Here is a 12,438-nt window from a genome sequence, read left to right as displayed (position 1 = left end):
GTTTTGTTATGTAGGATCTCTACGTGTGGATAAGCTCTTCGTGGTATGATGTGATTTGCTGGAATCACAAGGGGACTTACACTGCTGGGAATCACAAGTCTTATTTACTAACTGGAAGACAAACAAATGGCAAAAGATACAGGGTTCAGAAAGTCTACTCTACTACCTAGAATGCGAGAAGATGGATGAATGACTAGGTGGAGTCCTACTGGGCTGGGTCTCACCATCAGGCTTGAACAATCCGACACCAACTCAGTGCGATCTTCTAAGGGATGCTTCAAATATATCCAAATCGTACACCATCAGATACTGATCACCATTCAAGATAATGCGTGAACAATAGAGGTGTTATGACTCGGGATTAAGCTCGTTCTATGCCAGTTGACCATGCAAGGCGCTCTTACAATCAGCAAAAGGCTAGTGGTTTGGGCTATGTAGATTCCACGCGAGTTCATTCAATAAATGCTTTCATTCAATCTAATCATTTACCATCTACAATGAAGATTCAACTAGAGACCATGCGTATTGTAAAGAAACGACACATTTCACCATATCTTCAATGAAAAGGGTTCATTTACAATCAAGGCAACAATTTCTTGCCTTCTCTTCCTACTATACTCTAATTTCTATTCTATTCACTATCAACTATTGACTAACTATTATCCATCAACTCACTATTAGCCTTTACAAATGAGGAGCCAGGGCTTATATAGCGCTCTCAATACAATTCAATGGCTCAGATCAATTTGATATCAATGGCCGAGATTTTACAATGAAAACCCTAATTAGGGTTTGTTACAACAAACTCAATCCTAGCCAATGAAATAATTGCATTATTTGGACACGTCTTCTCTGGAATATTCAACCAATGGATAACCGGGGTAGGTACATTGAAGTTTGTGTCATCCCCGATGGGTCAAGTACATTGAATTTGGACACGCTGAGGTGGACCAATCCAACTGGAGGAATGATGACTGGGACGCCACCCTGTCTGACATTTGTAACTTGGTTGATGTTTCAATTTGATGATGTTGAGAAGATAACTTTAATTAACCCTTCTGAAACTATTGGCGTCTTCAACGGACCCTTGCTTTAACCTCCTTTGTCTTTGATGTGCAGGATGGATGGTGTACCTTTCCTTGAAATGCTGGACTGGAAGAGGTCGTCCTTGATGATGCTGGAGTGGAAAAGGTCGTCCCTAATGATGCTGGACTGGAGGAGGTCGTCCTTGATGATGCTGGACTGGAGAAGGTCGTCCTTGATGATTGTTGGCCTGGTCTTCTTTCATCTGCAAGACAAACCAAAAGATGATTAAGGTCATATAACGAATTCATTTCAACATAGCATTTTCTACCTTAAATCATCAACAAGAAGATATCAAAATGAAGTTTGCTCAAGATTCTTTCCAGGGACAGGTTCTATAAGAATTTTGCCCTGGACCCTTCATAAGGGTTAGGAGCGAATTTTGCATTCCTAGCTCAAATTTTTCTCACTTTGCGACCGTACTTTCTTAGATACATGCCCAAGGATGCCCTCCTTCTCAACCAACACCAAGCTTGATGCAAATTTGGGGAAAAATAGAGGTTTTAAGAATTTCGCTCTGGACCCTTTGGAAGGGTCAGGAGCGAAATTTACATTTTAGGACAAAATCTATCATCCCTCTACTCCAAAATGCTTCCAAGGCAAGCATACACTGCTCTTCTCTCCACCAAGGTCTGGGAATCCATCTCTTGATCTTCATCATGAACAATTTAGGTGAAATTGGGAATTTCGCTCTGGACCCTTTGGAAGGGTCAAGAGAAAAATTCAAGTTTTAGGTCTCAATTCCTCATCTCCTTCACTTCAATTCATCTTGCAGGGCAAAGTAACATCATTTCAACCTCAACCACGCCTTAGGACTCAAAGTCTCGACTTGACACAAGGAGGAAATAGGTAGATTGAAGAATTTTGCTCTGGACCCTTTGGAAGGGTCAGGAGCGAAATTCTCTTTTTAGCTCAAAATTTGCATTTTTAATGATCAAAAATCTTTCCAAGGCATTCCAAATAGCTTCTCTCACCCTAGTCTAGGCCTGACTTTATTCAAAATTTGGAGAAAAGGATGATTTTAGTGTTTTTTGCTCTCGACCCTTTGGAAGGGTCAGGAGTGAATTTCTTGTTTTGAGCTCATTTCTTCATATTTGATGACTCTTGGCAATTCAAGAACATGCCTAAGGACACCTTTAGTCTTGATCCACACTAGACTTGGCATAAAATTGAGGGAAAAGATAGGTTTTGCACAATTTCGCCGTGGACCCTTTGGAAGGGTCAGGAGCGGATTTCTTCCTCTAGGCTTGAAATTTCATTTCTTGAACTCCAATCTACATTGCCAAGCAAAAATACATCACTCCACTTCCATATACGCCATAGGAACCAAATTTTTGACCTCAAAATGACTAGAAAAGATAATTTCGCTAGAAATCATGGCCAGGGACAGGACCTATAATGAATTTCGCCCTGGACCCTTTGGAAGGGTCAGGAGCGGATTTCTTCCTCTAGCCCAAAATCATCATTTTTGGAGACAACAATCAATTCAAGGGCGATCTCAAGGGCATCTCTCACCTTGGTCTAGGCCTGGCTTGGCACAAAATTTGAAGGATAAGATGGATTTTAGGATTTTTGCTCTGGACCCTTTGGAAGGGTCAAGAGCGAAAATCTTGTTTTAGGCTTATTCCTCCATCTTTCAACCTTAACCAACTTCAAAAGGGCAAGAACACCAATCCTGACACTCATCCAAGCTACAAAAACCCAAGTTTGACTTGACTTTGTAAGGAAAATAAGTGATTTTAGGAATTTCGCTCTGGACCATCTGGAAGGGTCAGGAGCGAATTTCCTATTTTGAGCTTGTTTTGACTACTCCATCACCTCAATCCAATATTCAAAGGCAAGAGCACATCAAAGTCCTTCTAACCATGCCATAAAACTCAAGAATTTGACCATCTCCAAGAAGAAAATATGAGTTTCCAAGAATTTCGCTCTGGACCCTTTGGAAGGGTCAAGAGCGAAATCCATATTCTTGATTGATTTCTCACCTCCTTCATCCAATCCATCTTCAAAATTGATCTAACTCAACTCTCCTCTCCACAATCAAGTCCACTCACCACCAAATTAGCTTGAAAACTCCACCTTTCAATGCCTTAGGCAAAATAAAGGGGGCAAATGAGGATTTCGCTCTGGCCCCTTTGGAAGGGTCAGGAGCGAAATCCATGTTCTAAGTTGATTTCCACCATTTCTCAAGGAAAGAACACATAAATCTACCTTTCAACACGCCTTAGAAACCAACACTTAGCCAAAACTAGGAAGGAAATGAGAGCTATAGAGATTTTCGCTCTGGACCCTTTGGAAGGGTCAGGAGCGAAAATTACTTTTTAGTCTTCTTCCTCCATCCTTTCAACTTGAATCCACCTCAAAAGACAAGAAAACACTTCTCCTCACTCATCCAAGTTATAAAAACCCAAGTTTGACTTGATTTTGCTAAGAAAATAAGGGATTTTAGGAATTTCGCTCTGGACCCTTTGGAAGGGTCAGGAGCGAAATTCACTATTTGGCTCAATTCCTTCAAATTTGATAATCATTAGCAATTTGAACTCATTCCTAAGGACCCCTCTCATCTCAATTCACCTTAGAAAGCCTACGTGAGTTTGCTACTACGAGAGTAGGAGAGGCATTCCAGAGGTGCTTTGAGGCACGGGGATGGCCGATCATAGACCTACCTGAGATGAGAGCAGAGTGGCAGTGTCAGGAGGTGGCCGGAGAGAGTCGAGTGTAGACTTTGGTGAGACAGATTGAGCAGGCTATGTGGGATGGCTATTACCGACTCCGGGAGGCTCAGATCTAGGCAGATAGAGCTGCGGAGCTGGCCGCTCACATCCCGTCGTTGGAGATGGAGTTGGCCCAGCAGTAGGCCCGAGCCGGTTGTGCGGAGGAGGTTCTGGACACGGTGAAGAGAGAATTGAGCTCTGTGAAAGTAGCACTGGCGGCTGAGTCAAAGATGAGGACCACAGCAGAGACTCGCGTTACCAGCCTTGCGACAGAGTTGGAGGCGAAGCAAAAGGAGCTCATGGAGGCTGTATTCATGGTGAAGCAGTCACGGGAGAACAAATTGGTGGTCGAGCAGGACTTTGCTTATCGAACTAATCAGGTGATGCAGTTGTGGGCGCAATTGGCTTCGACATCAGCGGCCCCTTCTTCTTCAGGGATGCCCTCTTACCCTCCCCAGTGATTTGTTGTTTTGGGTTTCAGTTTTGCTTGTACATCATTCCCATTTTGGTTGTCTGTCGGTTGGAGACAACATTTCTTTTTAGGGGGGATGATGTTGTCGGGTAATTAAGCATTAAGGTAGATTGTGTTAGCATCGGCAGTTGGCACTGGGTAACTGACCAGACTCCTTTATATTGTATCTGTTTCCCGTCTTTGGACAGGCTATTGTAGTTGAACATATTGCTATCATTGTATGTACTGGTTTATTATGAATCAATAGAACACTTGTGAGTTCCATATATTTTGTGAACTTCTATCATTTATGCAATGTCTTAACCTGACACCCTACGGGGAAAACAATAGGCAATTTATGCCAACAACAATATCCTAGTTTCCATATTTCTTTGCAAAAATGGCATGGCATTGAAATGTCCCCTCACAATTTTTTCAATTTTACACCACAATAATTTCTCCCATTAGCATTAGCAAGATGAAATATTGAGAGCAATACATATTGGCAGTTGGACCGGCCACTTCCACTTTCAGCGGGATAAAGAAATATTGAAATTTAATAGCTATTTGGCGGTATAACTAGCCAATTACAAATCCAAGAAATTGAAGTAAACAAGACAATCACTTAACCACTTATTCAGGGGGAGGACTGGAGATAACAAACTATCTACTCAACCACTTATTCAGCGGGAGGCCAAGAGTACAATGAAATAAAGATAGGCGGCGAAGCCAGCCTCTTCCACCATAACAAGAATTTTCAGATCAAGAGATACTGCTGTCCAAAGCTGCAAATAATGTTCAATGCACTTCACAAGCTATAAGAGGCTAACTCCCCAAAAAACAACTCCACATTCCAAAACTCTAAATCTGATATACTTCACCAGCAGACTGAAAAACACAGACCAGCAACATTAAAAGTAAAACACACTAAAATGCTTATAACTCCTCCAAAACTCAACAGAAAGACCTGAAACTAAGTGCAAATGAGCTCTAGTGAGGAGGCACCCAAGCCAAGACCAACAACCAGCTGCAAACCCGATCTAACCCTTAATGCACGCATTCCAAGACAACCCTAGACATGGTACGGCCTGGGAAGAAGGGCGATTTTCTATATAAAATTCACAACTCCAAATTAACCTTTGAAAACTAGCATATACGATCGCCTAGGCCTTAGAAAAATAAAGAGAGAATACCTAGAAGCCATAAAATTTCCCCCTTAGACTTGCGATAAAAAAAACACTTCAACTCTACAATCCACCTGCAACCTAAAAACTCACAAACACCCCAAAACACATCCGAAAACATCAAATGTTACTACAACAATGAACTCCATATGTTCTTCAGTGTAAAGAACAGTCTCACAATCTCAACTAGTTGCTATCTTTCAAGCAAGAAGCCAAGAACCAGCTAGGAGGTATGCATCCCTCGAAGCAAGAGTCTGGAATAATTTCGACAGCACTTCGTTATAATAGCAATGGATGTCTAAATGAGGAGTAGAGTCCTGTATTTATAGAGAAATCTCTTCAAATTCAAATTCAACTCCCTCCAAATTGACATGAAATGAAATGAAGCCAAATGCCAACTTGGACGCCCAAAGCAATATAATATTTGCCTTTATTCTAAATCTCATATTCCTCCAAAAGGGACGCCAAAATAAACTGTTGCTTGGACACTTTTTAAAGGTTATAATCTTTAAATGAAAAATCTCCAAAATGGACACCCACCTTATGTCTTGAAAATGATACTTAAATAAAAGATATCAATAAAGTGTGTTAAGGCATCCAAAGTAATAAAGTGAATTATATCATAAAATTAACTCATTTCCTCCTAAGGCGTCCATCTAGCCTTATTAATAATTCACTTATAAAGTATTTTCCTCAAGCATGAATCGCCCAAAATAAGCTCAGGCTTGCCAAAATTGCTCCAAAAATGCTGGAATACAAACAGCTCAAACTGACTTGTTGGAAATAGCCATCTGAACTAACCTACTGAAACCCTGTTAAAAATAGCACTTAGTAAAATAGCATACTGCTAAAAATAGTAAGTGTTTCCAAAGTGATTTTAACCACATTTTGAGCAACCATCACAACTTACTAAAAATAGTAAGTCCAGAAAAGTCCTCCAATTCATTTGCATGTCATACCATCGCGAAGCTCTCTAAAAACCCAGAAAAACCCAGAGAAATGAGCTATCCTCGGCCCCATTTACTAAAAATAGTAAATTTACCAAACTTCATTGCTTGCTATGCATGTACCATCATTGCAAATCTTTATGAAAACCCAGAAGGAATCCAGAATCAAAACTGTAAAACTCCAACATTCAAGCCACCAAAAACGCCAAAACATCCTCCTAGAAGTAGGAAACCCTAATTTTTGCTTCCGACTAGCCTACAGGTCTTTGGAATAGGCTAACAGCCAATTGAACTGATTACTGCTGAGAAGGGGACATCACAGGCGTCCCCCTCTCTTTATGGTCTTCATCTCTACAAGCATTCTTAAGATATGCTTTGGAAGTCATATATCTTGGTCTTTCTTTGGAGTAGTTGGCTTCAACTTTAATGACCCTTTGTATTGCTTGGCCTAAACTTTGGGGTTCCAAGGAGTTTACTATTTTTTTTATTGACTCCTTGAGCCCTTCCACAAATAGATAGGTAAGCCTTCCTTGAGAGAGATCAAGAACCATGATTGCTAAATTTTGAAATTCATTGGCATAATCTTCTACAGTTCCCTATTGTGTGAGTAGAGTTAATTCCTTGAAGTACCATTCCAGATGCCTTCAATCAAATCTCGTGATGAGTCTTTGAGTGAATTCACTATAGGTGGTGATGTTTTGATGACCTTGAGTGATAAGACCATGGTGCCACCAATCATGTGCTGCCCTAGCTAGATGAAGTGTAGCGAATTTGATGGCATTTTCCTTTGTCATAGGGCTTAGTGATAAGTATGTGTCCAGTTTCTGCACCCATGATTGGGCTGTAAATTTCCCTACAGCATCAAAGTAGGGTAATGACATTTTACTGAGCCTTGCCTTGAGATCTTTGTCAGTGTGTTTCCTCCTATTGGGGTTGACTTGTGTCTTAACCTCATAGTACTCCTTAAAGGGAATACACTCTTGCACTTCAGGATCCAATCTTGCATAGGTTGCTGCTAGTTCCTCTACACTTTCAGCCACCAGTTCTTCCTCATTGGGCATAGGTTCTTCTCTAGGCAAGAACGATGGCATGGTAGGTCTAAGAATAGAACCTTGAGTTGAATGTTCATTTTCAGACTGATTGGAGTGGGTGTCTCTCCCCGGGTTCAAATTGGCCCTTGTATTGTTGCTGTTCATGCTTTGAATAGCCCAGAGGATCAGCTGGTTAGTCTTCTCAAATTTGTCATTGGTCTGCTCCATGAGTGTTCTTAGTTCGTTTGCCAATTGTTCCGCCATGGCTGATTGGCCCCTCCTATATCGATAAGTTTGCATTTGCTAAGTTCCCACAAGATGGCAGGATTCTTAGCTCTGATACCATTGTATTATCCCTTCTCAGACTTGAATTAATTCTATTAGAAACTTGCACTGAGATTCAAGAACAGATATAACCCGGATTATCAACAATTACTTCTGATGTAAATGATGCTATACATGCAATTATTATGGCTAACAATATAGCAATGTCGGATATATTATTGGTAACCGATTCGTATATGATGTCTTGACAATATAAATGTGTTTGACTGATATAAATAACAAGGAGATGTAATTGATAACACTGCTTCAGCAATGGCTGCGATATATGTCACTTATGTATAATTTGCTATAAATAATATATGCTATCCCAGATTTGCCGCTTATATATATATATATATATGATGGCTTGAAAGGTATGCGCTATCCCTGATTACTGATGTGATTTCTGTACTACGTCCGACTCGATCTCTAGTTTTCTGTCATTTTACTCTAGTAAGTCGGGTTGGCAGATGTTTCCCCCACAGTAGATTCGAGCAGAATTCCGCACTAAGGCCTCCTCCTTTCTCTTCGATTTGAGTTTGGTTCTTAATATCTCCCAGTAAGGACCGGTGGCATCTCTTCAACCAAACTGGTCACACCTCTTCTTGCTCGTGTCTCCTTCCTTAGTTGTGCCTCTTTTTTTTTTTGGTATCGTCAGGGTATCCCCGCGACCCAAGCCCAGCAGGTTCCCTTTACGGGGCGAGCTTGAGGTGAGACTAATCCCTGTGGCCATGGGTTAACCAGCACAGCCCCCAAGTGTCCATGGCAGGGTAATTCTGAGCCAGAGAGTCGAACCCAAGACCTCGGGGAGCAAACCCGAGACTCAGACCAACTACTCTAACCCGTGGGGGCCCTTAGTCGTGCCTCTTAATAACACACTTAACCATCAATTTGGTTTTTGTTATTTAGAATGCATCATTAAGGATTATTGTTATCAACTTAATTAGTGGTTTTTTTGTTATTTAGAATGCATCGTGTTATCAGATTAGATCACTGTTAATGATACGTTCTGCATTCTCCTATGGTTAGGGGCGTGTTTGCTTCACAGCCATCACATGCTAGGATGTTACAGTTTGTAATCTTAATAACCATTCTGATCTGATCTGAATCATGGTCGGAGATGTAGCATGCTTGAGTCGTTGTTGTTAACCCGTCCCATATGAAATGCTTCCTAATCCACATCAATCTTCTACAGCGGCAGTATATTATATAACAGGACTGTACAACTTTGTCTCTTAGAGACTTTACAAAGTTGGCTTGCAGGTTGTGAGTGTGGGGATATCACACTAAGTCTAGGATTCGGAGAGCCCTGGGGCAAGACTTAGACGAGTACCTTCCAGAACTCTTCTATACTCGTTGCGTGAATTAGTGGCAAGTGGACTTGGCCAGAGATAGGACTTGCAAGTTTGGCGAGTTCTGGAGTGTACTTGCAGAGTCCGAAAACTTCAAAACTATGATTAGAAGGATAAGGGAATGGTCCAAAAATAGGATATGGAAGGCATGATTGTTAGAAGATCAGCCAAACTGGCCACGGTGCAGCATCCTTACCTAAAAGACATAAAAATATCCAGTGACTCCCAGCAGAAGGATATTTTTGAAGATGATGAAAAAATTGTTGATAGCTTTTCTAAGCCTTCCCCCCAAGGTTTGAAGGTAATAGCTTTTTCGATGAGATGAATGCATCTGGTTCAGACTCGAAGATTCGCTCAAGACCTCATATATTGTGACCGAGGTTTCCTGTAAAGCCCCTGTTACAGATCATCAACAATGTGCAATTCGTACCCAGACTACAAAGAAGGTGGAGAAGATGAAGGCCAAAGTGGAAGAAAAGGAATAAAAAAAAGATCATGATGAGGTTCAACGCTGCACAGGTTTGCCACCACTCTCTCAGTTCTCCAAGACATGGAGTTGAAGAAGCACAAGACTAATGCTGATAACTTGTGGAAGTACGATGAAATGTACAAATTCCTCACTAAGGATTGGAGACATCTAATCCCTTAAGTTGTTTCCCATTTTCTTCTTGTTTGTGATTAAGATTCAACCAAACTCTTCTACTTTTGTTAACATGTTAATGTGCTGCTAATGTGCTGTTTCTGACCATTCTTGGGCTGGTTTTGTTTCTCCTCGGAACTTTATTTGTATAGGGTTCAGAACCCTTCTTTCAAACTGAACTTAATCAAAAACATAATTCCATAACTACCACTTCCATCTGCCCCGCTCTAAATTTGTCAATATACCTGTTGACATCACTCAAACACTTGATGTTCGGCCCAAATGTAGTAACGTGATTGGCAGATAGTGGATAAGAAAATCAAGTTTAGTTAGCCAAAGTAGACACAGGCATAGTCTCCATTGTTCATAAGATAGTTGTCCAAGTGTGCGGTAGATAGTAGGTTCAACTGGAATTAACGTGCAAAGGGAATCGATGACTATCGTAGAGATTGTTCCCACTGTCTTCCACAAATGACTAAATTTTCCTATTCCAACCTCATATTCTAGAATCTAATCCAAACCCAGTCGCCAGGTTCATATTCTTTTGCCACTACCTTTCTGTGAAAACTAAGATTGAGAATCTTTCTGTACATGGCCTCAAACTTCGGCTTCTTGTGTTGTTTGATGGGTAAGGGGGTTTTGTGGGGAGTAATGGAAGGGTGGAATTCATCTTATATATTAGATGATTTGATAAGACTTAAAGTTAAAACTAGATCTCATTATTCGATGCTATTACTGATCGTTGGTTACATACGACTTAAATGTTTTCCAAATTAATCTATTTCACTACCTTGATCTGGATTGTGCTGAGGTACTCCAATTTACCTTTGCAACCAATTTAAATTTTAAATAGTTAATAGAATAATTTTTTTAAAGGATTACTCTTCAATCATATGTAACACGTTTAATTTTTATTTTTTTAATGTTTTTAATCGCTGTAAATTAATGCTTGAGAATTTTAAATTTTGAAGTGAAGGTAGATGATTCTTCATTTTGGTGTTCATATTTCATTGAAGTTATATTTTATTTTCAAATGATCATAGTTAAATGCATAGCTTCTAAAATATCTTATCTTTCAAATATTTTTCATATTGACTAAATGATATCATTTTTCTTCGATATTTGTATCTACGTGTTTCTTTCAAATATTTTTCATATTGAATAAATGATATCATTTTTCTTCGATATTTGTATCTACGTGTTCCTGTTGAATTGAATTAAATGTTTGCTCCAGGAATATCCATATCCATTTTTGAATGAACTTCCAGAACCTGAAGGCCTTTTAGGAATGATTTTTGTTGGACTTCTCTTAGTTCTTTCAAGCTTCAAAGCCGGTAAAAAGGCAAGCAATACATTCAGGGGTGCATGTTCCGGCAAAGTAGTGAAATCACATTAACTTTTTCTTCGGGGTGGTTTATTCCAAAACACTGGCTGTGAAGGTTGTGTTGTCAAGTGAATTGTAAAATTAAAAAATATTGTTCTACCCACTTATTTTCGGTACTGCTTTAAAAAATATTGTTCTAGCTACTTATTTTCAGTAGTGTTTGTTTTTTATTATAAAAGTAATAAAATATGGGTGCTGACTCTTATTTTCAGGAGTGTTTGTTACTGATTGAAGCAAATATATTTTGTAACTATGCTCCATTACTGTTTTCAGCAATTTGCACTATTTATAATGAAGTACATAAATTTTGGGAATACACTTCATTATTGAATCTATAAATGTTTTGGGTGTCTATTGTTCTAATTTTGGTTCCAATTGTTGTTATGTTGTTGTTATGTTGTAGGATAAGACTAAATTAAGTGTAAAATTAATGTATATCTAATTATTTTATTTATTAATAGCACTACATAAAAATAGTTATTAAATTATACAGCTAGGTTTATGTTTATCTGAATTTATCTGAATATTAATTGTTTCATTATATTTCATTTTATAAAATGGCACATTCAAGTATTCGTTTAATAGAATCATAACTAAATTAATTAAGGATGTCGATGCTCAACAAAGAGTACATATATATAGCATATCAATTATTTTAAATGGTTAAATCTTAAATAAATATTTTGAAAATATGCTTTCTTGTATGTAAATAATGCAATAAAGAGAGATGAATTTAGTATAATGGTAAGCTAAAAAAAAATACAAAGGTAAAAATTGCTACAAGTTTTTGTGGGATTGTAAATTTAACATCTTTTTGTTTTAGTGTGTAGTAAAATTATATCATATTATGATGATGACTTAAGTTTGTATTCAAGTGTATTATTCAAACATATGTTGTATTATTTTCTTTTTTTTCATAATGAATTTGGGTTAGGCATTTGACCCTTGGGGGTCACCAAAAACATAGTGATTAATCTTGGATTCTGGCAACCACTAGGCTCACTAGATCCAACATAAAGTACACTAATTTGCTGAAAATCTAAATTCTTCAAACCAACAATCTGATAGAGAGTATCTCCTTCCCCCAAAAAGGTGAAACCATTTGTTAAATTTGATTGAATACCTTAAAAATAGAGTAATGAAAGTTATATATTAATCAAACAAGTAGGATCCCATACAAGCAAGAAGGAATTAGTGACATAAAAATAAAGCAATTAAAGTTATATATTATATTACCACCAACTATAATGACACTATTGTGCACCAAAACATATATACCAACCAAAAACACCATTGTGCTTATGACCATGCAATTTAGATTAAACTAA

General features: G+C 38.7%; 1 protein-coding gene across 4 annotated transcripts in view; it reads left to right on the top strand.

The window, feature by feature from the left end:
* LOC131047904 (UPF0641 membrane protein PJ4664.05) overlaps positions 1-11,424 on the top strand; it is a 211,880-nt gene extending 200,456 nt beyond the window's left edge. For 3 of the 4 annotated variants that reach the window (XM_057981716.2, XM_057981719.2, XM_057981714.2), the window contains one exon: positions 10,961-11,321. In XM_057981716.2, coding sequence (XP_057837699.1) covers positions 10,961-11,122 — 162 coding nt within the window. In that variant the 3' untranslated portion in view covers positions 11,123-11,321. The other variant, XM_057981715.2, reaches the window with a different exon arrangement.
* Positions 11,425-12,438: the final 1,014 nt, after the last annotated feature.

This window comes from Cryptomeria japonica, chromosome 3 (genome assembly GCF_030272615.1).
Source record: "Cryptomeria japonica chromosome 3, Sugi_1.0, whole genome shotgun sequence".
NCBI classification, from domain to species: domain Eukaryota; kingdom Viridiplantae; phylum Streptophyta; class Pinopsida; order Cupressales; family Cupressaceae; genus Cryptomeria; species Cryptomeria japonica.
The sequence above is the reverse complement of the archived record's forward strand: the minus strand, read 5'-3'. Positions and strand labels throughout refer to the sequence as shown.